This window comes from Carcharhinus amblyrhynchos, chromosome 1, assembly GCF_965287045.1.
Source record: "Carcharhinus amblyrhynchos chromosome 1, sCarAmb.v2.hapA, whole genome shotgun sequence".
NCBI lineage: Eukaryota > Metazoa > Chordata > Chondrichthyes > Carcharhiniformes > Carcharhinidae > Carcharhinus > Carcharhinus amblyrhynchos.
Genome location: NC_137324.1, coordinates 127,805,739 through 127,832,042, shown reverse-complemented (window position 1 = coordinate 127,832,042; position 26,304 = coordinate 127,805,739). Strand labels below are relative to the sequence as shown.

Here is a 26,304-nt window from a genome sequence, read left to right as displayed (position 1 = left end):
CACCTGCTCCTCTACCTCCTCCCTCATCACTATCCAAGGCCCCAAACATTCCTTCCAAGTGAAGCAGTGATTTATGGTGTTATGAAGCAGAGATTGCTCCCCCCTCTCAGAACTAACAACTAACCACTCAAGCAGAGTACCTCGCCTCATAATCTATAAACGTGAGTAGGAAGTGGTACGGTCTGCCTTTCAGCAACTTTTAGTGGTTAAATCAAAATAACTCCCTGACACACACACTCTAAAATCAGCAAGTAACTATTTATCTAACTAACAGTGGATATGTTAATTAATCTGTTAACAAATCAAACACGATTCCAATGGAATGGTGTTCAGATAAATACAATTCCCACATTTTAACAAAAAAGTAGAATTTTAATCACTCTCTAAATTACAACTAGGTTTTGTGTCCTCCGGAATATTCTGGGCCTTCTCTGTTGATTCTTCTTTCTTCTTTGGTACCTTTGCTCTTGAGATGGTGCTTTCTCCTAAGATATAAATGAAGCTAAGAACTGTTACTCTGGCAGATGGCAGTTGCTTTCTGCTTTTGCCCCACTACCCTCTTCTTTTTATACTTGTGATGCCATGTCAATATCCCCTACGGTAGGATTGGTACTACGTTACCAAAACCATCAAATTTAAATTTATAGGTTCTTGGTATCTAAGTACCTAATTTAAATTGGCTGAAAAAATCAAAAGCCTGAATGCCTGTTGAAAGCCTGTTGCCTTGGTAATACTGCTGTTTGGCCTTTTGATACAAATGTTTCAGTTTGGATGTTTCAAATTGGGCACTCTATATTTTTTAAACTTTGTAAGCCCAGAAAAGTACCACCTTTTTAAAGGGTCCATGCAATGCTTTTTCTCCTGCATTTTACAATTTTACTAACACCAATCTACAATTACTGTACTCGCAACAATGGGTCCTTCTTTCAATTTAATCTGTTGTATTTGATGCCCACAATGTGGTCTCCTCTACACTGAGGATACTAAATGTGGACTAGGTGACAACTTTGCAGAACACCTTTACTCAAACCGCAAGCATAACCCCAATCTTTCTATTCCTTGCCACTTCAATTCAGCACCTTGCTCTCATGCTCACATTTCTGTCCTCAACCCACTATGATGTTCCAGTGATGCATGATGCAAACTGGAGGAACAGCAGCTCACCTTCCAGTTAGGAACTCTACAGTCTTTTGGACTCAACATTGGATTCCAGCAACTTCAGACTATAAGTTCTGTCCTGCATTTTGATTTTCTCCCCTCGCCCCACACACCCCCAGCTGCCAATCTGCATCTCATTCTCATGCTTTTGCTTTCAGTCAGCGCTAACCCTTTTTCTGCGGTTAACACATCCTGCTGTGTTGCTTTCAGATAGAGCCGATCTTTATTCTATTATTAACACCTATTCTGCACCAAAACATTTGGCTTTAATACTATCAATACCACTCCCTTTGTATTGTGTTCCTTCACATCTTTGTCATTTAATATCTCTTGCCCTCTATCCCTGATCTTCTAGCTGCCACTCCTTCTTCAATAGAATTAAAACCATCACATTTCTACCTCTCTCCAGTTCTGAAAGAGAGTCATATTGGACTCAAAACATTAGCTGTGTATCTGTCTGCACAAATGGCCTCAGGTCAGCTGTGTTTCTCCAACACTTTTTGGTTTTGTTTCACATTTCCATCATCTGAAGTATTTTGCTTTTATCATGGCGTTATTATCTGTCTGTCTATCCTTATCAAGCCCCTTCATAACCTTAAAAACCTCTTATTATGTCAACCCACAGCCTTCAGGAATGCAAAATTTGAAATTGTACTTTCAGTTCTGGAATTCCACATATTGCTGTATATTTTGAGATTCATGTGGAAGACCAGTTTGAATGGTTTAACTTGTCAGAATCATTTATATTTATAAGAGCCCGTTAAACAATGCTGAAAAGGCACTGAGTTCTTCACTGTAGCATCCCCCTTTCTACAAAGTAATTTAGGAAAATAGCTGAAATTCTGCTCCCCTGTATCTATGCTGCATGGGCACTTTATTGATATTTTATATTCATCTGCTGTGTGCATAAATGAAATGATAACATATCATCGTTTATTTATCAGTCGAAAGCTAAAATGAGATGGTAGACTTCTTTATCACAATATCTAGTGCGCACACCAATTGCACAGAATTTAGAGAGAATGACCTTGTTACAGATTACTGCAATGTCTTTTGCATGTTTTAAATAATGAGTATAATTCCACAATCATTTTAATAAGATTTATTGCCCTTTTCAAGTGTCATTGATGAAGCCAGCATGGACACAATGTAATAGTTGGCTGCCAGTCATGAATGCAGATTAGTGCACAGACTCAATACAGCATTGGAGAGAATTGATATTTATTTCAGTGTCACAGTCCCTTTGTCTTTTAGATTTCTAATGTGTTCACAACAATATACAATGCAGCTCATTGACATGATCAAGTTAAACCCCAAATGGTCCCTATGCTTCACAAACATACCTATCCTTAATGATGTGGTGCTTAGCATGTGAGTGCAAAAGACCAGGCAGAAATTTTTGCAACCATCTGCAGCCAGAAGTGCAGAGTGGAAGATCCATCTTAACCTCCTGCAAAGGTCCCCACTATCAGATATGCCAGTTTTCAGCCAATTCGATTCAGTACGCATGAAATCAAGAAAGGGTTAAGTGCATTGAATCATAGAATCTCTATGGTGGAAAAGAAGGCCATTTGGCCCACCAAGTCTGCACTGACTCTCTGACAGAGTGTCTGACTCAGACCGACACCCCCGCCCTACCCCTATAACCCCATACATTCACCAAGGCTAATCCATCTAACCTACGCATCTTCGGATATTAAGGGGAAATTTAGTATCACCAATCCACCTAACCTGCACATCTTTAGACTGTGGAAGGAAACCAGAAGAAACCCACACAGATAGAACATAGAACATGGAACACTACAGCGCAGAACAGGCCCTTCGGCCCACGATGTTGTGCCGACCAGTTAAAAAACAATGACCCACTAACCTAAACCAATCCCTTTTCGTCCATAAACCTATCCACGGATCTCTTAAACGCCCCCAAACTAGGCGCATTTACAACTGCAGCAGGCAGGGCATTCCAATCCCTCACCACCCTCTGGGTAAAGAACCTACCCCTGACATCCGTCCTACAACTACCCCCCCTTAATTTAAAGCCATGCCCCCTCGTGCTAGCTTTCTCCATCCGAGGAAAAAGGCTATCACTATCCACCCTATCTAAACCTCTAATCATCTTATATGTTTCAATAAGATCCCCTCTTAGCCGCCTTCTTTCTAGCGAAAACAACCCCAAATCCCTCAGTCTCTCCTCATAGGACCTCCCCTCCATACCAGGCAACATCCTGGTAAACCACCTCTGCACCCTCTCCAAAGCCTCCACATCCTTCCTGTAATGTGGGGACCAGAACTGCACACAATACTCCAAGTGCGGCCGCACCAGAGTTGTGTACAGTTGCAACATGACGCTGCGACTCCTAAATTCAATCCCCCTACCAATAAACGCCAAGACACCGTATGCCTTCTTAACAACCTTATCTACTTGATTCCCAACTTTCAGGGATCTATGTACACATACACCTAGATCCCTCTGTTCATCCACACTATTCAAAGTCCTCCCGTTAGCCCTATACTCGACACATCTGTTATTCCTGTGGGAGAACGTGAAAACTCCAAGGCTGGAATCGAACCCAGGTCCTGGGCGTTGAGAGGCAGCAGTGCTAATCACATTGGATAAAGCAAAGAGAGAAAGAGAGACTTTCAGGTCCCTGCTGTTGCAGCCAGCCTCAACCCAGGTACCCCCAACCCCTCCAACTATCGCGGGGGCTCATGACCGATCACGAGCCCCACGCTGAATTTGGGACTAAGCGTTATGGATGGGAAGAAATGATCGGGATAGTTTTTTCTATCTCTGATTATTGATGGCGTGTTTTTAAAAGTATTTATTTATTTCTCTGCAGTGTAATAATAATCAGCGGTAGATAAATGAAGTAATTTCTTATAAGTTTTAGAAGAAGGATAAATACTTATTATTCAACACCTGACTGTGCACTTTCCCACAAACATACAGATACAAACACACAAGGAAAAAAGATGGTAGTTACACAGGTAGCACAGGTGTAGGCCAGAGGTCTCTGTTATACTTGCTTTTCCGCAAGGTGAAGACCTGAAACACTGCAGGCCTGTTTTACTTTGTGTCCACTGAAGGTAAGAGGCTGGGTGTCAAGAAACCAAATTTGCTGTTGTTTTATGCTCATAACGGTGGATTTCACTTGTTCTACTCCAGTCAATGGCGAAACCTTGTAGTGAAGTCCTGGTACACTTATTAAGCTAGAGAGGATAAGGCCAACTTGAGATGCTGCCTACTTGTGTTTCTTTGACCAGACCCTTTTCCTTCACTGGATGCTTCTCTCTGTCTGAGAAGAATTTGCCTTATTAATTTTCCTTATCAGAAACTAGTCCAGGATCTTTCAGACTTACTGAAGCCAATGTAGTTTTGAATGGCCCACCACTTGCACCGTGACAGGATCCACCACATCCTGGCCAGAAAACCCCAGCTGTTTCTGTCACATGACCAGAGCATCTCTTTGCATTGATAAATAGATTCATAAATAATTTCAGATAGTTGGGGCCATTGTCAGAAAATGGGGTTCAGATATCATCCATGCCATTTTGATGAGATAGAGTTACACTGATTATCTGGATTTCAACTTTGGAATTGAAGAGACTGCAAACATTATTAAAATTAGTTGGAGAAGTGTAACCATAAACCACAAGTAGGGTTATTCACACTTCAGTGACTTCCGCAAAACTTGTCTAGGCATAGAGATTAACCCATCAGCGGTGATCTCAGCAAAAACATTCTAAGTGCTGAACGATTGTGAAAACCTGAGAGAATTGCAAAGATTTTTTTGGGCAAATTCCCAGTTGCAATCATATGGCATCTAGTCACAAAAGTGCCAGGATGCAATTCTCACTCATTGGGGTGGGTTGGAGCCTAGTCTGGCAGAATCTGTGGAGAGTGAAACAGCTAATGGGGTGATTTTGAGCCCGCACTGCCTCTCTGCAGGAATGATGGCGCATGCTCAAAATCCGGAGAGTACAATTCGTGAGTTTGAGTTCTGATCTTAGCGGCGCCTCGCCGGTGGAGTGGTATGAAACACAGCACAGGATTGCAGAAAGCTCATTTTAAAACATTAGCATGTCATTAGAGAGCACCCTCTCTGGGACATGCACCTCCCCACCCCGCCCATTGGATATTCAGCAGGCGCCAGCGTCTACAGAAGCGTGAACTTGGTGCTTTCACCTCTCAGAGGGATTTCAGAGATGAGCACTCAGGTAGCTAGCACTGCCCACAGGGGAAACCGAAGAGGACTTGGGGCACAGGGAAGTTCAACTTGAGGGTTGGGGGAATCCCAGAATCGTCATTTCAGGACAGGAGGCATCACTTGCCGACCTTACCATCCCTTCATGTTGGAGAACCCCTCATTTTAAAGGAGTTGTGAAAGCTGGTTTGCAAGCAGTTCTTCCTGTGTTGTCCTTCCTGGATTCTTGTCCATATCGCAGCTGAGGGAGTGACCTTCCTTAATAGTGGCTGGCAAGAGGGTGGGAGGGACATAGCACTGTCATTCCCACACTCCATAGGAGTGAGACATCAGATGAGCATGTGGTTTCCCAAGCTTGGTGGCACAAAAAGACAGGGTGGAGGCTCTGTGGGTAACCAAAGTGACATTTATTGACAAACATTCAAAAAATTTTTTTCATGTACAGGTTGGTCAGCGTTATTAAATACTTTAGAAACTCGTTTGGCAGAACTCCTTGTAGTCAAAGGCTGGAAGTGAATTGTGAATGTTGACATAGGAAAATTGAAAAGGAAATGTTGATAGATAAACATTGACTTGGGTTTAGGGGAATGGCAAACACTAATGGCTTTGATTACTTCTGTAAATTGGGTTCAGAATTGCAGGAAGTTGGGGTAGGTGAAAACTGTGAGTGAGAGGTTTACCTTTTGACCATAGTTCTACATAACTATGTTATGTCAAGTTAAATTTTAGCTGTCTATAAGGTATAAGCTGGTCCTTCCTCATTCAGGTGCAAACTTTTGTTCCACTTCAATCTAGTGATTTTGTCCATTGGTCCTATAAGATTGGATGATGCAGGATCCAATTCCAGGATCTTCAATGTTAACCACTGAAAAGGGAAGATGATCTGGTTGGAAAACAAATTTTTAAATTGAAAAATAGTCAAGGATTGAATGGCAAGATTTGTAATTGACAATTATCTTGGGAATTGTAATAAATGTTGATAATTAAATTGAATTTATTGTGGTAAAACTGTACTGAATGCATGCTTTTTTTATTCTTCAGCCAACCCTTTCCTCCTGGAGACCGTGTGACTTTTAATGGGAAGGAATGTGTTTGCCAAAAGTGCTCTCAGTTTCTGAACACCAATCCTAAACATTCACCTCGAAGTAAGTGTGTTACCTCTAAACACTGACATCATAATTCTGCTGTAACTTAATGCTATTAAATATAGATCAGTTTAGGTCCAATTCTTTATTTTCCCATTGATAATTTATGTATATCCTTGAAGAGAATATTGGAAATATATATAAAACGCAAATAGGTATAGCTCATGCATTGGCAGATTTCAGATTTTTTTTCTTTAATCTTTCATGGGAACTGGGCATCCCCTGACAAGGACATTTGTTGCCCAACCCCAATTGCCCTTAAACTGAGCATTTGCTTAGCCATTCCAGAAGAAGATTAAGGATCAACCACATTGCTGTGGATCTGGAGTCACATGTAGACCAGTACATAGAACAGTACACAATCACCAGTAAGAATGGCCGATTTCCTTCTTTAAAGGATATTAATGAATCAGATGGGTTGTTAAAACAATTGATGATGGCTTCATGGTCATCATTACTGAGACTAGTTTTCAATTCTGCTGTTCTAATTAATTGAATTTAAATTTCACAAGCTGCTGTGATGGCACTCAAACCTGTGTTCCCAGAGCATAAGCCTGGGCCTGTGGATTCCTAGTCCAGTGAGATTACAGCTATGCCATTGTCTCCCCTCATATATAATGGTATTGTGAGGGACAGGTGGGTCAGCTATATTTTTGCAGTGGTATATTGAGCTTGCTGCAAAATACTGTAATGGAACCACTTGTATCCCCTTAATGAATACAGATACTGGATGACTGTAGTCAGCTAGGTCCACTAGAATCCAATAGGCATTTTAATTAACATTACAAGTATCATTTGCCAACCGACTCACTACTTTTGATATGGCACAATCACAGAATGATTTCATGGATGCTGGAAGAGATTCAGTAACAGCCACTGCAAATTAAATGACAAATATTTCTCATTGGATAGGGATGGGTGATCTAAAATTATAAAAAATAATAACCACTAGCAACTAAGGTTGAAATGACAGTGAAAATTAAATCCACTTTGTTTTACATGACAGGAATAATCTACATCTGATCATCAGTCACAAGTTATTTGTGAGAATTACTGATATTTGGCATTAGCTAAATATGAACTAATACACTTTTTTGACCATATGGAAATGGATAACTTATACTTACAATCTATTTGAAGTTCTAGCTCCTTGATCTTGCTATTGTCTCAGTAATTTGATTCTTTGGTGATCAATGATCATAATGTCATAAATTTTATAAGTTGTATTTATTATGATCGATAAAATATTGGATTATTAGAAGAAAATATTAAAAGGAATTGGCTTTAGAGATTGAATTAGAGTAGATAGTTGTATGCTAGAAATGCACAATGCACCAGAACTATTTATTTATACATTTAGTGGTAGAAATTAAAAGAGAATGCCTGAATATCTCTCTGTAGCATCAGCAGAAACCAGGAGAAGATAAGTATAGCCATTTATACAATTTCTTTGGGGTTCCTACCTCTAAAATCAGGAAAATCCCAAACTGTATAAATTAGGAACAGGAGTAGACCATTTGGCCCCTCAAGCCTCCTGTGCCATTCAATAGGATTGTGGCTAATGTGGTTGTGGCCTCAACTCTACATTCCACCTACCCCTAAGGGATCATGGAAACCTATGCTTGCCATCAATAGAATAATGTTTGATAGGAAGGCCATAAAATATATGGGAATATCAACAGAATTTCAACCCAGCTTCAGTTGATCAAATGCATCTGAAGTTCCAGATGAAGAGATTGTGGGACTGAACATTGAGAAGTTATTAAGCAAAGGCGGCATCTTCCATCAAGTGGTGATTAATAATTTTGAACACAAACATAATTATAAGTAAATACATCAACAAAGGATTGACCTTGCACACAAATTTCATTTGTCAAATGCTGAAGTTGTTTAAACAACAAGTAAGCTATCATTCTTTTTTTCTACATTCTATGGGGACCAATATAAGCAAACAATCAAGGCGTCTAATTGAGATATTGGGTAGTTAAGTTATTAGCAAACTAAAGAATACATTGCCAGTAGTGATTAGTGGATGAAAGAGGAAAGCTGTGCTAAATCTTGAAATGGCACGATGATGTTTTAATATGGTAAATTGCTATAGTTTACATTCATGAAATGTTAGTTTTATGTAACCAGTTTACAGGATTCTGGTATACTTTAATTAGAAATTAAATGAACTAATCAAATCCTGCTGATTTTTTTTTTTGCAGAATGTGGAGGCTGTGGCCTGGAAATAAAAAACGGACAATCTTTGGTAGCCCTGGACAAGCAGTGGCATTTGGGCTGTTTTAAATGCCACACTTGTGGGAAAGCCCTGTCTGCGGAATATATCTGCAAGTAAGTACAATCTGTTTAAATGAAGTGGGAGCAATGGGGTAAAATATCAGTTTTAATGGTGGGGAATATGGAATCAAAAACCTGGAGGTATCAGATTGGCTATTGATTGTGCACCTGATCATCCAGTTTCCCTTTGCATTTCTTTAAGTAGAAAGGAAAATGGCCCAGGTGACTATCATCAGATGGCCAATTTGTTACCACCTATTACCGCTCTCGCCAATGTTGAAAGGTACTTCGATGTCTTGAGAAACCACAAACCCGAAAAACCTAAAAAAAAATCTACCTACAGAAGTCTGAGTGCCAGTGCTGGAGAAGACTTCATCTCTCCAGGCAGACAGTCATCAAGCTGTGTGTCATGATGAAGGATGACTTGAATTCAATGGGATTGGATGGCCCATCTGTGCCAGTGGTGTTCAAACTTACCACTGTGCTCAGTTTCTATGCTTCTGGATCCTTTTAAGGATCCACCACTAATATGGTTGGGATATCCCAGAGTGCAGCAAACCATTACGTTAGAGAGCTGACCAAAGTATTGTTTGAGAGCTGCCACACAGATCTGAGAACCGGACTGACAGATCAGTGGGATTTGGAGCCATAGCTGGTTTTCCATATGTGCAGAGAAGTGCATCTTGGAGATGATGCAAACTGTTGCCACTGTTTGTCAGTGGTGGAGGGAGTGAATGTTTATGGATGTGGTGCCAATTAAGCGGGCTGTTTTGTCCTGGATAATATCAAGCTTTTTGAGTCCTGTTGGACCTGCACTCATCCAGGCAAGTGGAGAGTATTCCATCACACATTTGACTTGTGCTTTGTAGATGGTGGTCAGGCTTTAGAGAGTCAGTTGATTTACTTGCCACAGGATTCCTAGCCTCTAACCTGTTCTGTTCTGTGGCCACAGTATTTATATGGCTCTGTTGGACTAGCCTGCAACATTTGTCAACAGAAATGAATTCTATTCCATCAGTGCTTAATTAGTGTGCAACGACTGGAAGTAAATTCTGTAGGCCTGTGCCTGATCTTGATACTGCAGCAATGATGCATATGTGCTTCAGAACTCCCAAGTAACAGATTAATTCCAACCACATTTGTAACCATAGGAATCTTTGGTGACAGGGGATACCGTCTCCAGATATAGCTAATGACATCAGTCAAATTCTTTCTTTTGAGGAAGAGGAACATCACAATTCTAGTCATCGCTTCACAAGGGCACTATCAAGTAGACAATACTGTATCCAAATGCAGCAAGACCTGGAGAATATTCAGGCTTGGGCTGACAGGTGGCATGTAACACAAGTGCTAAGCAATGACCATCTCCAACAAGAAAGAATCTGTCTATCACCCCTTGATTCCAATGGCATTACCAATCCCCCACTATCAACATCCCAAAAGTTACCATTGGCCAGAAGTTGAACTGGCCGAGCCATATAAATACTGTGGCCACAAAACAGAATAGGTTAGAGGCTAGGAATCCTGTGGCAAGTAAATCAACTGACTCTCTAAAGCCTGACCACCATCTACAAAGCACAAGTCAAATGTGTGATGGAATACTCTCCACTTGCCTGGATGAGTGCAGGTCCAACAGGACTCAAAAAGCTTGATATTATCCAGGACAAAACAGCCCGCTTAATTGGCACCACATCCATAAACATTCACTCCCTCCACCACTGACAAACAGTGGCAACAGTTTGCATCATGTCCAAGATGCACTGCAGGATCTCAGCAAGGCTGCTTAGGCAGCACCTGCCAAATGCATGATTGCCATGGCCTAGAAGGACAAGGGTAGCAAACACACACGGACATCATCACCTAGAAGTTCCTCTCCAAGTCACTCAGTATCCTGGCTTAATAATATATGGCTGTTTCTTTGCTGGTCAAAACCCTGGAACTCCCTCTCCCCAACAGCATTGTGGGTGTATCTACACCACAAGCACTGCAGCAGTTCAAGAAGGCAGCTCACCACCACCTTCCGAAAGGCAGTTAAGAATGGGCAATAAATGCTGGCCAGCCAGCAACACCCACATCCAGGAGAGTTCTGCAGAATGACTCAGCAAATGTTTCACAGATCATCTTGTCTGCTGCACCTTGCCATATAATCTAGTGTCTGCTTTCGCTCTGCCCCATTGCACAAAAGGGTCCATTTCCTGTAGTAACATTTCACATATATATATATTTATATATATGGAAGTTGATCTCTGTGGCCTGTGATGACTGTGGTTTAGAGCAATCTGAGACTCTTCTACAACAGTGCTTCCACTGGAGATATTTGGGCCACTTTCAGAGGGACTGGGGAGCTCCTGCACCCTTGAAGTGCCTTCAGAAGAGGCTCCTGATATGGCAGGCTGCAGTTCCTCTGGCCTCTCAGTGCACAATGACACATCCCTTGGGGATGAACTTGGATGGGTGTCTAGGCACACTATCTGCCTCTCACTTGGCTACTGTTGCAATGGGTTAATGAGCTCAGTGATGGTCTGTGGGTTTACACTCATACCTGACACCCATTCCATGATTTGCTGGATTTAGCTCTTCATGAAGATCGTCATCCTCTCCATGGAGAAAGCCATGCTCTCGCATGCCTGAGCAATGATAGAGTCCCTGACCTGGATGGCCTCCTCTGTAGTCTGTGCATGTCTGCTCTCTGCCTCAGGCTGCTCTGCCAGCAGTTCCCTGCTCAATGCTGCAATGCCAGCTGTTAACCCACATCAACCACAGCCTTCGTCCACAAGACCTGCATTTCAGTGATCCTGAACTGATTTGTGAGCGCTTTCCACTGAGGTGATTGTATCAGCGCTGGTGGATGCTGTGAGGGAAAGGTATGACACCGCTACCTCAAAGGTGTGGGCACCCTCTTTCTCAGAGGAGATCTTTAGAGATTTTAATATCAGCTTCTACAAGTCTCTCTGCAGCATATGGAACTGCGTGGGAGAACCTAAGCAATTGGGTCATATGGACATACAGATGAATTAGGAGCTGGGGTTATTCAATTTCTCTGCCCTCCAAACATTTTTTCCCATCCATGTATGCTTTGTGCTTCTATTCTGCCCAGAGATGTAGACAAAGCTATTGCCCTCCCCAATCTCAACACCCATCACTCTGATCTCTACACCAGGAGTGGAACAGGCACTCTGCTCTTTGGCAAACTCAATTGCCTCCACCTCAACAAGGATTGGGGTCTGAATATTTGGCTCTCTTCTTCCCTCCTTTATCCTTTCCCAGATGTTGTTGCCCCTTTTCTCCTGCATGCAGAAGGGGAGAGTGAGTCTCCAGAGCATGGTGAGGTGGACCCACCATGATGACTTTTTCCACATATCTACTCTCATGGGACTGAGACGACACAGGTCAAGATGCAGATGCCTGTCACCCACATGTAGCCTTTCCTCCTGAGGCATCTGCTGCACCAGAGCAGTGTGCACATGGCCACCTTTACTGTCCTTTTCAGCTTCGTGATCCATCAGTTCTGGCTCACCCTGCAACAGTGTGCACATCATTCACTCAAACCTACCATTATTTAGAATAATGGAATACCTACAGTGCAGAAGGAGGCCATTTGGCCCACCGAGTTTGTACCGATCATGATCCCACTTAGGTCCCCTTCCTGTAACCCCACACATTTACCCTGCTAATCCCCCTTAACGATAAGGGGTAATTTATCATGGCCAATCAACCTAACCCCACATCTTTGGTCTGTGGGAAGAAACTGGAGCACCCGGAGGAAACCCACAGAGACATGGGGAGAATGTGCAAACTCCACACAGTGACTCAAGGCTGGAATCGAACCTGGGGTCCCTGGCACTGTGAAGCAGCAGTGCTAACCACTGTGCCACCGTGCTGTTCACTACAATTGGAAGATCTGTTCCCCTCTTCCTGCACTGAATGTGATGTCTTTGCTGGAACCCACAGCTCCTTATCCATGCCTTGATCAGTTCAAGTTTCCTTGTTTGGGTGGTGGGATTTCGTCCTTCATGTGGCTGAGAACAAGATCTCCCACTATTTCTGGAGAGCCTAGAGGAAGACACTCCAGGAGGCATTGCTGAACTGTTGGGCTATCCTGTGCTCTGCAACATCTCTTGTCTTTAACATTCGGGATCTTGTTTCTCAAAATGCTCGCTGTGATTCTGAGGGTGCCGGAGGTTCATTTTGAATTTGAAGTGCTTAGATCCACACTTAAGTGATGTCCTTCTCAGGGCTAAGATATACTGCTGTGAAGTTCTACTGTCTTACACAATACTTCTGTCAGATAAACAGTGAAAGGGTATTTAAATTCTGCAAGCAGGAGTAGGCTGCCATTTAAAAACAGCACCAACAGTTTTTAAAAATTAATTTACGGGATATGGGTGTTGCTGTCTAGGCCAGCATTTATTTTCCATCCCTAATGGCTCCTGAGAAGGGCCACTAATCACAGCAGGGTGAGACATTTCATGAAAGAGTTGGGAATGGCTTTTAAAAATGTCATAAAGAAATAGAGGACGTGAAATCAACTTTTCCTATCTCCACATTTATATGATTGGAAGCTTGAGAAATTACATATTATCCAAGGTGTAGGCCATTAAAATGTCGGGAAAATATGTATGTTTTATGTCGGTGCTTCATTTCCCTGGATCGGTGTTTTGCAGCAAGTCAGTTTGGAACAAAATTATTTTGAAGATAAAGTAACTTTGGTGGGGAACAGGTGTCAGTGCAAAGGCAAGTTGAATTTTACCACCAGACCCCACCCCTTGCATTGCCTCATAGTGCAATGTAGTTTGAATTTAAGAATACAGTGCACATATCCAAATACTGTATATTGTACACAGTTTTATTTGTATCCTGTAAAGCTAAATGATTAAATGGTACAGTTGAATTAGTCATGAGTTTTAATTAGCTGGTTGAGCTATGAACTTGAAATGACCTTGTTGTGCTGAAGGGTTTGTCTCTTACACAGACATCCTTGGATTACTATTGTGACATGATAGATAAAAATCAAGTGTCAGGCTGATTATTTTGCAGCTTAGATTGAACTTTTTTTTGAGTGAAGCCCCTAAGGTCACATAGTCAACAAGAGTACTCTCTTTCACGCATTAGCATTAGTCTTTTGTAGCTTTGAAAATAATTAGAAACAGAGTGGCTCCTGCATGCTGAAATGTTAATAGTGAGACATCATCAGCATTCAAAGATGTGTCCAGTCAGGATCCAATTTTCGTACTTAATACACTGCTCAAAGTGACAGTCAACCCTTTTCTATTGCTGCCTGTCGGAAACAATGAACGATGTTCTAAAGACGAACCATGATTGCCATTGGTTTGGAAATGTGAGATACAGTACACAAGAAAATGTTTACCCAACTTTGGCACTGACATTGAATTTGAGTGCTTTAGTCTTTAATTCTTTAAATTTTCCAGGTTTAACAGCTGAGCATGGTTCAGAATGTAAGTGCTATTATTAGGGTAGAATCCACAGAATTCCTACAGTGTAGAAAGAGGCCATCCAGCCCATCGAGTCTTCACCAATCTCTGAAAGAGTATCTCTCACGGCCTTTACTTCCATTCTATCCCCATAGCCCTGCACATTTCCCATTTCTGTGGGAGAAAACCAGAGCACCTGTGGGAAACCTATGCAGGGAGAACATGCAAACGCCACACAGTTACCAAGGCTGGTTTTGAACCAGGATCCCTGGTGCTGTGAGGTAACAGTGCTAACGACTGCTGTGCAAGCCACTGTTGCCACCCTGGTTTTATTGCTTTCTGTCACTTTCTGTGTCTCCTGAATGTGAGGGAACTTCAATCATTCAAGTACATATTGTATAAAGCTTTTTCATTGGAATGTTGCAGCTGCATGCACAAATACTGAGGTCTTTGAACACTGTCAGGAGCCTCACCACGTGCTGAATATGATGGAAACTATACTGATCAATAAGAAAAAATATTGATTGAGCAAAACAGCATTCCCTAGGTTCAGCTCTAAAACTCAATTCCAGATTTTCTGTGGAAGTTACCATGGTGGAGTGGGGTCAGGGGGTTCATAGAATTATAGAATCCTACATGCAGAAGGAGGCCATTCGGCCCATTGAGCCTGCGCCAATCACAATTCCGCCCAGGCTCTATCCCTGTAACCTCATACATTTAACCTAGCTAGTCTCCCTGACAGTAGGGGCAATTTAGCACAGCTAATCCACCTAACGTGCACATCTTTGGATTGTGGGAGGAAACCGGAGCAACCAGAAGAAACCCACGCAGACACGGGGGGAATGTGCAAACAGACAGTGACCCAAACCTGGAATCGAACTCGGGTCCCTGGCACTGTGAGGCAGCAGTACTAACCACTGTGCCATCGTGCTGCAAGGTGCTAGCACAATGTAGATTGACAGTAGTTTAGCAATCATGTTTTATCTGGATTATGTGCTGTTGTACATATTTCCAGTAATGCCCAGTGGTTTTATCTTTCTGCCCTGTGGAAAATAAGTTGGGGACAGTTTTTTAAGTTGAGAGACTGCAGAGTGATTTTCAGAGCTAATGATTGTGTGTCTCTATGGGGATGATTTTGAGCCTGCGCTCTCCATCTATGGGAATGACAGTGTGTGCTCAAAATCAAGAGTGTGATTCACACCGATGAGTTTCCGAGTTCTGATCTTACTGGCCCCTCACCATTGGAGCAGCATTAAACTCACGGGCGTGAAAATTATCACTAATGAAGCTTAAGATTCGGCCTGAAATCACACTGGTGCTGTCAGCTGGAAACACTTGTTTTTCGCACCAGAACCAACACTGCGATTTTTGGTTAGATTTCGCCCAATATCTATGCTTTGTGCATGTTCACACATTGCACTTTAAGTACAACTTGCTGTGCTGGTTTGGCAGTTTTCTGTTTAAAGGATGTCTGATTAAAGCAGATCTGCATCAGAACAAATTCTTTTTTGCCACGTGTCTTTTTAAAAGTAAGACTTCTATCCTCCAGTCATCAGTTTTATGAATTTTTTTTTCCTTGAAAGTTTCACAAAGGACTTAAAACAGCAACTTGCATATATGTGAGACCTTTATTACAGTAAACTTCACAGAAGAGAAATGGATGACCGGAAGGATCTGGGGATGGTTGGAGGAAGTTGTACCACAATAATTTGGCGGGAGAAGGGGAGCCAAAATTGATAGCCTGCCCATCATAATTAAATAAGTAATTAAATGATAATTCGGCTTGTTGCCAAGCCAGTTGACCCTGATAAAGTACTGCCCATGCCATAAAACGTTTGGTGTGGGCAGTCAGGCAGTAGGGGACAGCCCAATATTGTTTTAGAAGTTCGTCAAAGGGCAGGAAGAAGGGTGTAATAAGTCCTCAGAGGCAGAAGCTCCTTCACCAAAATCCCTTAATTTACAAGTCTGACAACAGCATACAGGGTGCTTACAGTTACCAATCTAGACTTGGAGTCCCTGAGGAACTGACACTCCTGGTCAAGTACAAAGCAAGAGGCTCCCTGATTGGCACATAATTTGGCCCTTAATCAAGGAGCTCATATTCTAACAGGCCAACCTCAATTGCCTGATTGAAGTCATTACAAAAGGGGAATCCAATCTCATAGGCAGATCTTTGCCGATCAGGGTGAGGTGGGGAAAGCCTAATATGGAACCCTGCCCTTTCTCCCTACCCACCTGCAGCCTACCCACCCCCCCCCCCCCCCAACCTGCCCAAACTCTTGAAGCCCACCACCCCAGATTTGCAGGTTTTGGCCCCTCTTCCTCCTTCTCTTGCAGTCCAGGCAGCAGCTTCTGGCACTATCAGGACTGAGGAATTCTCTTATTTTTCACACAGTTTTTGCAAACTCTAGTCCTACTAAAAAATATCAGAAATTATCCACATTTAAGATTGCAAGTTAGACTATATGGTCAGACCCATCTTGAAATGCTTGGTATTGTTATAATTGTACTAATACATGTCTCCCTCATGCAGGGATGGGGCTCCTTACTGTGAGGCTGATTACCATTCTCAGTTTGGTATCAAATGTGAGCGCTGCACAAAATTCATTACTGGTAGAGTATTGGAGGTAAGAATTTATATAGTGCATTTTTAACAATTTTACAGCTCTTCTATTTTTTTCTCCTCCACCTTTCCTCTTTTTCTTCTCTCCTCTGTTGATTAAAGAAACCTGGATTTTACCCATTTCTTGCATCAGTTTTTGGAAGTCAGGTGCACAGAATAAAGATAGGGAACCTTGAGCTACATTGCTAACCCTGAAAATCATATTTTCCAATGTCCACTAGAGGTTATGTTAATGGGAGCAGATACCACTCAACTGTTGTGGCGGAAAGAAAATCAAATTTAATTAATTGTAATACAAATAGTGAGTAAAATAGAATCTCAGTACATTAATCTTCAGTCTCTGTTTTCTTCATTTATAGAAAAGCTCATGTTCTACCTGTCCCTGATAATTTCAAATACACTATTTACTTGCATGTTTCATTTATCTTTGTTTTAAAATAATTGGGCCAGATTTCTTCTATGAGCTTTATTATAGGTTCTCTTACTGGGTGTGTTTTTGGGTGAGGGGGGCATATGAAATAGGGTCGACCCCACCTTCCTTCTACCAACCAACCTCACCACTTAATATGGTGGGGGGGTGAAATCAGCAGTATGCTACCATATTTAAATAAGCATTTAAGAGTCAATTGGGCTTGGTGCCAAGCCAGTTGACCCTGATAATACACTGCCCTCGCTGTAAAACATTTTAATGGGCAGGAGAGGACAGCCAGTTCTTTGTTCAAAGTGGAGGAAGATGGGGGTTAGAAGTTCTTCAAAGTGCAGGAAGAAGAGGGGATTCAATCACATAAGTAGACCTTTGCGATTTTTGGGGGAGGGGGGAGGGGGTAGGGGGTTGGTGGCCAACTCACTGAGATGGAATCACTTTCTCCCTACCAGTCCAGAGCCTAAATGCCTCACCGTCCTGGTCTTCCCAAAACCTCCCAGCCAATACCCCAGACTTACTGGTTTGGGAGATCCTGGGCCTTCTCTTGCAGTTTGGGCAGCAGCCATTGACATGATCCTGGCGCTGCCAGGACGGATGGAGCTACAGGGCAATCCAATTGGCTGTCCACTTCAATGAGGGCTGGAGAACCAATCTGGCCCTTGTTTAGCCACCTGTGGCTGTGATACAAGACAGGAGAGATTGGAAAATCCTGCCTCCGGTGAGAAAAGCAGTGTATAGCCCACCAGCTGCATTGCCAGCTTTTCCCACTATGTTTTTTGACAGATCGTCAAAGGAAATTTTGGAAGCGTGTCCCACAATGTTCCAATCCGCCAGCGATCCAAGCCCCTGATTAAAGGGCACCCCAATCTAAAAAAAAAAATCCCTCCCCCACCATGAACATGCCTCCCCCCTCCCCTCCTGAATGTTAGTTACTGCCCAGGAATGACTCCCTTCCCCCCTGGAGGCTGTACTTTAGCTATGCTTTGGCAGATTCCCTTTGCTATGGCCCTTGTTTTCCAGACTTATTGTAAATCACAAATGTAATGTCAGCGGCGGAAGGGAGTTAAGAACATAAGAACATAAGAAATAGGAGCAGGAGTAGGCCATCTGGCCCTTCGAGCCTGCCCCGCCATTCAATAAGATCATGGCTGATCTGTCGTGGCTCAGTTCCACTTTCCCGCCCTCTCCCCATAACCCTTAATCCCCTCTCTTATCAAAAACCCATCAACCCGCTTCTTAAAAATATTTAGCGAGGCAGCCTCCACCACTTCAACGGGCAGAGAATTCCAGAGATTCACCACCCTTTGAGTGAAGAAGTTCCTCCTCAACTCTGTTCTGAACTGCCCCCCCTTTATCTTGAGGCTGTGCCCCCTAGTCCTACTGTCTTTCTTGAGCGGGAAGAGTCTTTCCACCTCTATCCTATCCATCCCATTCATCATCTTATACGTCTCAATGAGATCTCCCCTCATTCTTCTAAACTCTAACGAGTACAAGCCTAGTTTATTCAGCCTCTCCTCATAGCTCAACCCCCTCAACTCCGGTATCAGCCTAGTAAACCTCCTCTGCACTCCCTCCAAGGCCAAAATATCCTTGCGCAGGTGCGGCGCCCAAAACTGCACACAGTACTCCAGCTGCGGCCTCACCAATGCCCTATACAGCTGCAGCAAGACCTCCCTACTTTTATATTCAATCCCCCTCGCTATGAAGGCCAGCATCCCATTCGCCTTCCTGACCACCTGCTGCACCTGCAGGCTGGGTTTTTGCGACTCATGCACAAGGACCCCGAGGTCCCTCTGCACCGTCGCCTTTGGGGGGATGGGAATGGTAGAGTGGGGAGTCCTTGCTCATAACGTTAAAAATGAAAGGTAATGGGGTTCCTAATCTTTCGTGGCAAAACCCCATTATGTTATTGGCAGGGGGCAGGGACTATCTCAATGGGAAATTCCACCAACATATATGCCTTTTTGGGACTCCAGTTGGATTCTCTGCCCATTCCAGCTTTCTTGCCTGCTGAAAACGAGGGCAGAAAATCCCCACCTACATCTTGCCAGCAAATTCAAACCCAGAATTTCAAGGTTGCTTTCATAGCTCAAAAGTCTTGCTTTATGATTAATCTTGTTCCATCCCTTTGCACCTTCCGAAGGACCACAGTGTCCTCCCTGAAGTGGTTGGCAATCTCCCTCCATTCACCCGGCTCCTTATCCTCCTAGAGGATAGTTTTTAGTGCAGATCACCTAGCAGTGCAAACCTGGACTTCCTGTCAGACAGAAATGGGGGAGATTGGAGCTGTTCTTGTGGAGGAATGGTGCTGTTGTGACAATGTCAGTAGTAATCCAGAGGCCCAGACTTTGGGGGCGTGAATTCAAATCCCACCATGGCAGTTGATGGAATGTAAATACAATTATAAAATCTGGAATTGAAACTACCGTTGATTAATGTTTGCTCATGTCCTTTCAGGTAGGAAATCTGCATCTTTACTTAGTCTAGCCTTCATGTGACTCCAGATCCACCGTAATAAGATTGACACTGAACTGCTCTCTGAAATAGCTTTGTGGCAACTCAGTTCAAGGGCACTTAGGGATGGGCAACAAATGCTGGTCTCACCAGTGACACCAACATCTCATGAAAGTATAAAGAAAATAAAACATAATTTAACTAGGAAGAGTTTTATTGGTACACGTTAAGTGCAGGAGAAAAAGGTAGCAACACCATTGTACATAAACTATGGGTCTGGCTTGCCAGGTCAAACGATTTTGTCTTACTTCACATTATGTTTTGCTTTCTGTAATTATGCTTCTGTTTGTTAGCTTGAATTTCATTATGGCTGTCGCACAGTGACACAACTGCTAAGCCAGGGAACTGCAGTGGAAAGGAGCATGCATAAAGTCATTTCTACTGTTGTAGTTTCCATATGGACTCAGTGGTGTTCCTGTAGAATTCGACATTGACCATGCTAATTGTATAGTCTATCGCAATGGTCCAAATACCAATTTCATCAATCATAGCTTTGGAAAGACCACACCTGGAGAATTGTGTGCAGTTTTGGTCTCGCTACCCAAGAAAGGATATACTTGCCTTAGAGGAAGTGCAGTGGAGGTTCACTAGGCTGATACTGGGGTTGACAGGACTGTCATTATAAGGAAACCCATGCAGACACAAGGAGAATGTGCAAACTCCACACAGACAGTCACCCAAGGCAGAATTGAGCCTGGGTTTTTGGTGCAGTGAGGCAGCAGTGCTAACCACTGTGCCACCGTGCCATCCCAGAAGGCCATAGGCTGCCCACCACTTTGAGAGGAAGAGCTGACTGTTGGTGATTTAACCTGAAGATTACCACACCTCAGGCAAGAGGCAAGGTTGAGAAGGCGGGGCTTTCAAAAATAATCTCATGGGTACGGGAATTGAACACGTACTGTTGGCATTATGTATCACTAACCGGCTGTCCAGCCAACTAAGCTGAACCGACCCCTTTAAACCTTCTGCCTTTCACCTTTCCATCCTCCTCAAAGCCATGATAAGGTTCTCATTGTCCTCATCTTCCACACCATCAGCGTCTGCATTCAGTGGGTCATCCTCTGCCATTTCTGCTACCTTCAGCATAACATGGGGCCACCATCAAACACTTCTTCCTCTTCCCCCTTACAACGTCCTGAGGGAACTGTATCCTCTGTGACACCATAGTCCAGTTTCTAGTCCACCCCAGCTTTTACCTATCTCACAGTGCCTTCCTATGTATGCACAGGAGATGCAACACTTGCACTTTTACTTCCTCCCTTCATAAAGTCCAGAGCTCCAAATACTGCTTCCTAATAAAAACAATGACTTACTTGTATTTATTTCAATTTAATATACTGTACTCGCTGCTCACATTATCCTCTTCCCTACCTGTAGAAGACCAAACACAGACTGGATGGTCATTTGCAAAACGCCTCGTTTCACTCTGCAAGAATGACTCTGAAATTCCAGTCACCAGCTTTATTTCTCTGCTTCACTCCCACTCTCACCTCTTTATTCTTGGTCTCCGACACTATTCCAATGGAAGGTACAATAACTCTTCTTTTTATTAGGCACTTTGCAGCCTTCTGGATTCAACATGGAGCTCAATAATTTTAGATTGTCTTTGAGCTACAAAGAAGATTAAAATGTATGTATACTGTCAGGCTGGCAACTTCCAGAGGATGGGGTGGAATTTCTCCTACTCAAGTTATGGTGACCAATCAGAAGGCTAACAGAAACTGTTTACCAAAATTACACCTGAGAACTCCAGGGAAAATTCCTGCTGATAGTATTTTCTCAACATTAATGTTTGACAGTTGAACAATTTGAATAACTCCAATATTTTGAATTGATGTTTTTCTACCAAATTTTTGTTTATCAGGCAGGAGAAAAACATTACCATCCAGACTGTGCAAGATGTGTCAGGTGCGAAGAAATGTTTGCAGAAGGGGAAGAAATGTATCTGCAAGGTACAAAACCTAACAAATATTCCTGAGGGCTCACCACAGCCTGTTACTTATTGTACTTAAGTTGTGATCAGGCTGCCCAGGGCAACTTCAAACTTTTCCTTCCTGTTTTAATAAGAAATATTTGTACAGACGTAGAGCTTTGAGATCCTGCAGAGCTGCAGATGAATGGAATCAACTCCATACTGTGGTCAGAGTGCTGATTGCAAATGGTCAGATGGGTAACTGAACAAATCACATTGGAAAATAATGGCACAGACATGTTATTCAAAAATACATTAAAAATGAGAAGTACTCTTATGGATTGTTATATGATTGGACGTGTGTCTGAGGAATGGAAGACACTTGAGAGATTAGCGAATAGTGGTGCATGATTTTATCGTGGGGATGTGAGAAGCATTTCCCTTTTTGCGGTAGCCTCCATCTTTCTAAGGATCATTGGTTAGACCACATTAGACTCATGCCTGTGTATTCTGGGGAAACCAACTTAAAAAAGGCGCTAAGCCCGTTATTAAGAAAGTTGCAGAGCAAGAAGAAATGCATCCAAAACCCTCAAATTAATATGGTTTGGATATGTTCCCGATTGGGAGATTAGCCCCCTAAATTTGATCTCAAAGTCCGTGAGAAAAAGGAAGAAAATTCGGAGAACATATTTTCGGCAGAGCAAAAGCATGGAAGTTTGCAACAGTGAAGGAATCAACAAGGAGTCGATGCAGCGCTTCTTTGAGTTGCTGCCTTGAGGGGATACAGCATCTGAGACTTGCACAACAGTTAGTCCACTGGCACTGGGAAAAGCATTCTGTTTACCAATGACCAGCGGGACAACATTGAGATGGAGTTCTTCCAAGACTCTACCCTGCATAAGTTGCAATAAATTTAATAATAACACCTTCAGACAGCACCCTAAACTGTGCAGTCTTTCTTTCAGTACCTCCGTATTAATTTACCTTGTGCAGTGGAGACAGATTTACAGATATTCCTGCAGCTATTGCTTCCTCCAGGCTGTCCTAGAGAGAATTAAAATCCTCTGGGATTAAGAGGAAACAGCAGGACAGAAGACAGCACTGCTATGCCAGCCACTTGTAACATATGCCTAGAGAGACCATGCTGAATTTACACATGTGTCTGATGCTTTGTCAGCATCCTTTCTTTTATGACAAAACACCCCTAGCCAGGGGCTGAAATGTAATGCCTCAGTTTGGTTGTGCACAGCCCCTGACACTTTGCCTCACCTCTGCATATTCTCAATGAAATCTTTCCTGTGTTCAGTGCCATCCCAAATGAGCCTTCTCCACTATGGTAGATTGAAAACCAGGGTTTCTCATGATGCAGTGGATATGTTTGGTCTTTTGTTGGATGTTTTGAGGACATCCTTTCTCCCCATTCTGAATAGAGCAGTTCCTGTGAGCCAGGCATATGAATGGCCTGTCCTGCCCAATGGAGCTGGATTTGAGTGATTAGTGCCTCAATGCTAGGTAAGTTGACTTGGAAGAGGATTCAGCTGCTGAATCACCTTGTGAAGGTACCACTGGTGGTTCTCCAGTATTTTGAGATGAGTGCTATAGGTTGTGCAAATCTCCAAAGCATATAGGAGTGCGGGATCACCGCTGCCCAGTAAACCTTAGTCTTGAATTTGAGATCAAGCATTAATTTCTTTAGTCAGCTGAAGGCTGAGCTGGCATACTGGAAGCGATAATGGATTTTGTCATATATTCACTGTTGTTGTGAAGGGGCTCCCAATACATACTTCACCCTTGATATTAATTGTGCGTAGGGTTGGGGGGGTGGTGGGGGATGGGTAGGAGGTATTTATGGAGGTGCTTTGCTGGGGGATCTGGTTGGAAGAGGACGTTAGTTTTCTGATTGTTAAGTGAAAGGCCCATTTTCTCATATGTTTTGGAGAAGGAATTGGCAATGAGTTGGAACTCAGTTTCTGAGTGAGCACATGCACAAGCACCACTGGAAAGTAATCAATTAACCTGTTAGCAGATAATGATGCTTTTAAATAGTGCGGGCGAGGGATGGGGGCTGGTGTGATAGGTGGGGTTGTCCTAAACAGAAAATACTGGAAAACCCTAGAAGGTATGTAAGCATCTGTGGAGAGAGAGAAAGAAAGTTAACATTTCTAGTCTCCCTCCACCTTCATTTATTTTATTTCTTCTTTAATCTCATTCATCCATTTTCATCACCTTTTCTTATTTTTGTTTTTTCACTTCTGAAATCTCACTCTCCATCTTGTCCCCAACTTCCCCAATTGCCACATTAATTCCTCAGGTAGTCCGGAACAACCTGTACCTTTGTTCTGCCATTCACACATTCCAATCACTTAATGCATGCTTTTTGCACCTTTCTCCCCCTTTATCATCACCATTTATGTTCCCTTTGTCCAATTACAGCCCCCCACCATCACAGTATAAATCTTGTCCAATTTTCTTTGCCTCAGCTCTGACCAAGAGTCATCCAGACTCAACGTTGGCTCTATTCTCGCTCCATAGATGCTGCCAAACCTGTTGAGTTTCTCCAGTATTTTCTGGTTTTGTGACGGAAAGAAGGTCATTGATGAAGTAGCTGAAGGATAGTTGGGCCCAGGACACTTGTTGTTCGTCCATCGTCATCGATGAGGACCTCGACACCATTAGTCATTTTGAGGCTGGTTGCAGTGTGTCCGAAGATGACTGATCAGGCCAATTTGGGCATGGAATGTCCTGGCACATATCGGACAGACTTGTGTAGACACTCCAGTTGTTGCGTTGGTGGCTCTGGACTTGCGCAGCTCGCGCTTAAGTTGTGCTTCAGCAATACACCTTGCTTCGTGAGCTTGACAGCCTTTGTGGATGAGGCAGTGCCTGGTAGGGTGGTTTTGTGCCAGCGTTTCCTAGGTGGTCGTGTCAATGTCAGGTGACTTCAGGGAGGCCTTGAGTGTGTCTTTGAAACATTTCTTCTGCCCTCCATGTGAGTATCCTCCAGTAGAGAGTTCCCCAAAAAGGAGCTGCTTGGGTATGCACTCATTTGACATATGGATGACATGACCTGCCCACCGGGTCTGCACTCTCAACAGCAGTGTGTGGACTGATGGTAGACTTGCTCTAGAGAGAACTTCAGTGTCTGGTACTTTGTCTTGCCAATGGATGCGTAATATTCTGCAAAGACAAGTCATGTGGAAATGATTGAACTGTCTTGCATGCCTTCGATACAGAGTCCACGTTTCACAGGCATACAGGAGGGTAGTGAGTTTTGTGGCGCTGTAGACTTTCAGTTTTGTTGCTGGGCTGATTCCTCGACGTTCCCATACAATGGAGCGCAATCTACCGAAAGCAGAACTTGCCTTTGCTATTCTGCAGTTAACTTCTGTATCAATAGTCACTGCTTGTGGGAGGGTGCTGCCAAGATAAGTGAACTGGTCCATTGCCTGTAGTTTCTGCCCTTTGATTGTGATTATGGGTTCTGTGTATGGTGCATGAGAAGCAGGCTGGTGCATGACTTCAGTCCTTTTAATGTTGATGGTGAGTCCAAAGTTGTCACAAGCCATGGAAAATTCGTCCATACTGACTTGCATCTCTGGCTCTAATCCAGCATACAGGGCGCAGTCAAAGAGGAAATCTCTCAGGACAGTCTCTTTCACTTTGGTAATAGCTTGAAGTCTCCTCAGGTTGAAGAGCTTCCCATCCACTCTGTACTTGAGGCTGATTCCAGCATCACTGTCCTGGAAGGCATCATTCAGCATGGCTGGCAGTAAACATCATGCTGAACAGTGTGGGTGCAGCACACAGCCCTGTTTGACGCCATTGGTGACTGGGAATGCCTCAGAGGATTCTCCGCCACCCAGTACTCTGGCCATCATGGAACAGGCGTACCATCTGAATGAATTTGGGACGGCAGCCAAACTTTGAATGATCCTCCACAGGTCTTGTTGGCTTACAGTGTCAAAGGCTTTTGTGAGGTCAACAAAGGTTGTGTAGAGTTCGCAATTCTGCTCCTGACACTTCTCCTGAAGTTGGCGTACAGCAAAAATTATGTCAGTAGTCCCACAACCTTTGCGGAAGCCACACTGTGACTCTGGAAGCAGGCCCAGCTCCAGATGAGTGACCAGACGATTTAGCAGGACTCTTGAGGGTTTTTCCTGTGATGGAGAGCAGCCAGATTCCTCGGTGGTTGTTGCATATTTGTCGTTTGCCCTTCCTCTTGTAGAGGTGTATGATGGAAACATCTTTAAGTTCTTGAGGAATGGATCCTTGCTTCTAAAAGGACTGGAACAACTCAGTGACCTTCTCAATAAGTGCAGGACCAGCAGCGTTATAGATCTCTGCGGGTATGGCATCTGCCCCTGGGGTTTTGCCACTGGATAGCTGGCTGACAGCTTTCGCGACTTCAGCTACTACCGGTGGGTCATCCATGGCGCTGTTGATATCAACCTGGGGAATCCTGTCTATTGCCTCATCATTAATAGATGACAGTCAGTTGAGGACGGCTTCAAAGTGTTCAGCCCATCTCTGCAGGATCTGAGCCTTCTCTGTAATGAGAGTTGTACCATCTGTACTCAGGAGGTGGGGAGCTCCTGAGAGATTGAGGTC

The 26,304-nt window shown here is 43.3% G+C and overlaps 1 protein-coding gene across 1 annotated transcript in view; it reads left to right on the top strand.

The window, feature by feature from the left end:
• The window catches only part of ablim2 (actin binding LIM protein family, member 2), a 270,666-nt gene that overhangs the window by 80,340 nt on the left and 164,022 nt on the right, over positions 1-26,304 (top strand). Inside the window, exons 4-7 of the mRNA XM_080192307.1 lie at positions 6,405-6,508; positions 8,719-8,845; positions 16,757-16,850; positions 21,649-21,736. Of these exons, the coding sequence (XP_080048433.1) occupies positions 6,405-6,508; positions 8,719-8,845; positions 16,757-16,850; positions 21,649-21,736 (413 nt within the window). The remainder of the gene's footprint in view (positions 1-6,404; positions 6,509-8,718; positions 8,846-16,756; positions 16,851-21,648; positions 21,737-26,304) is intronic.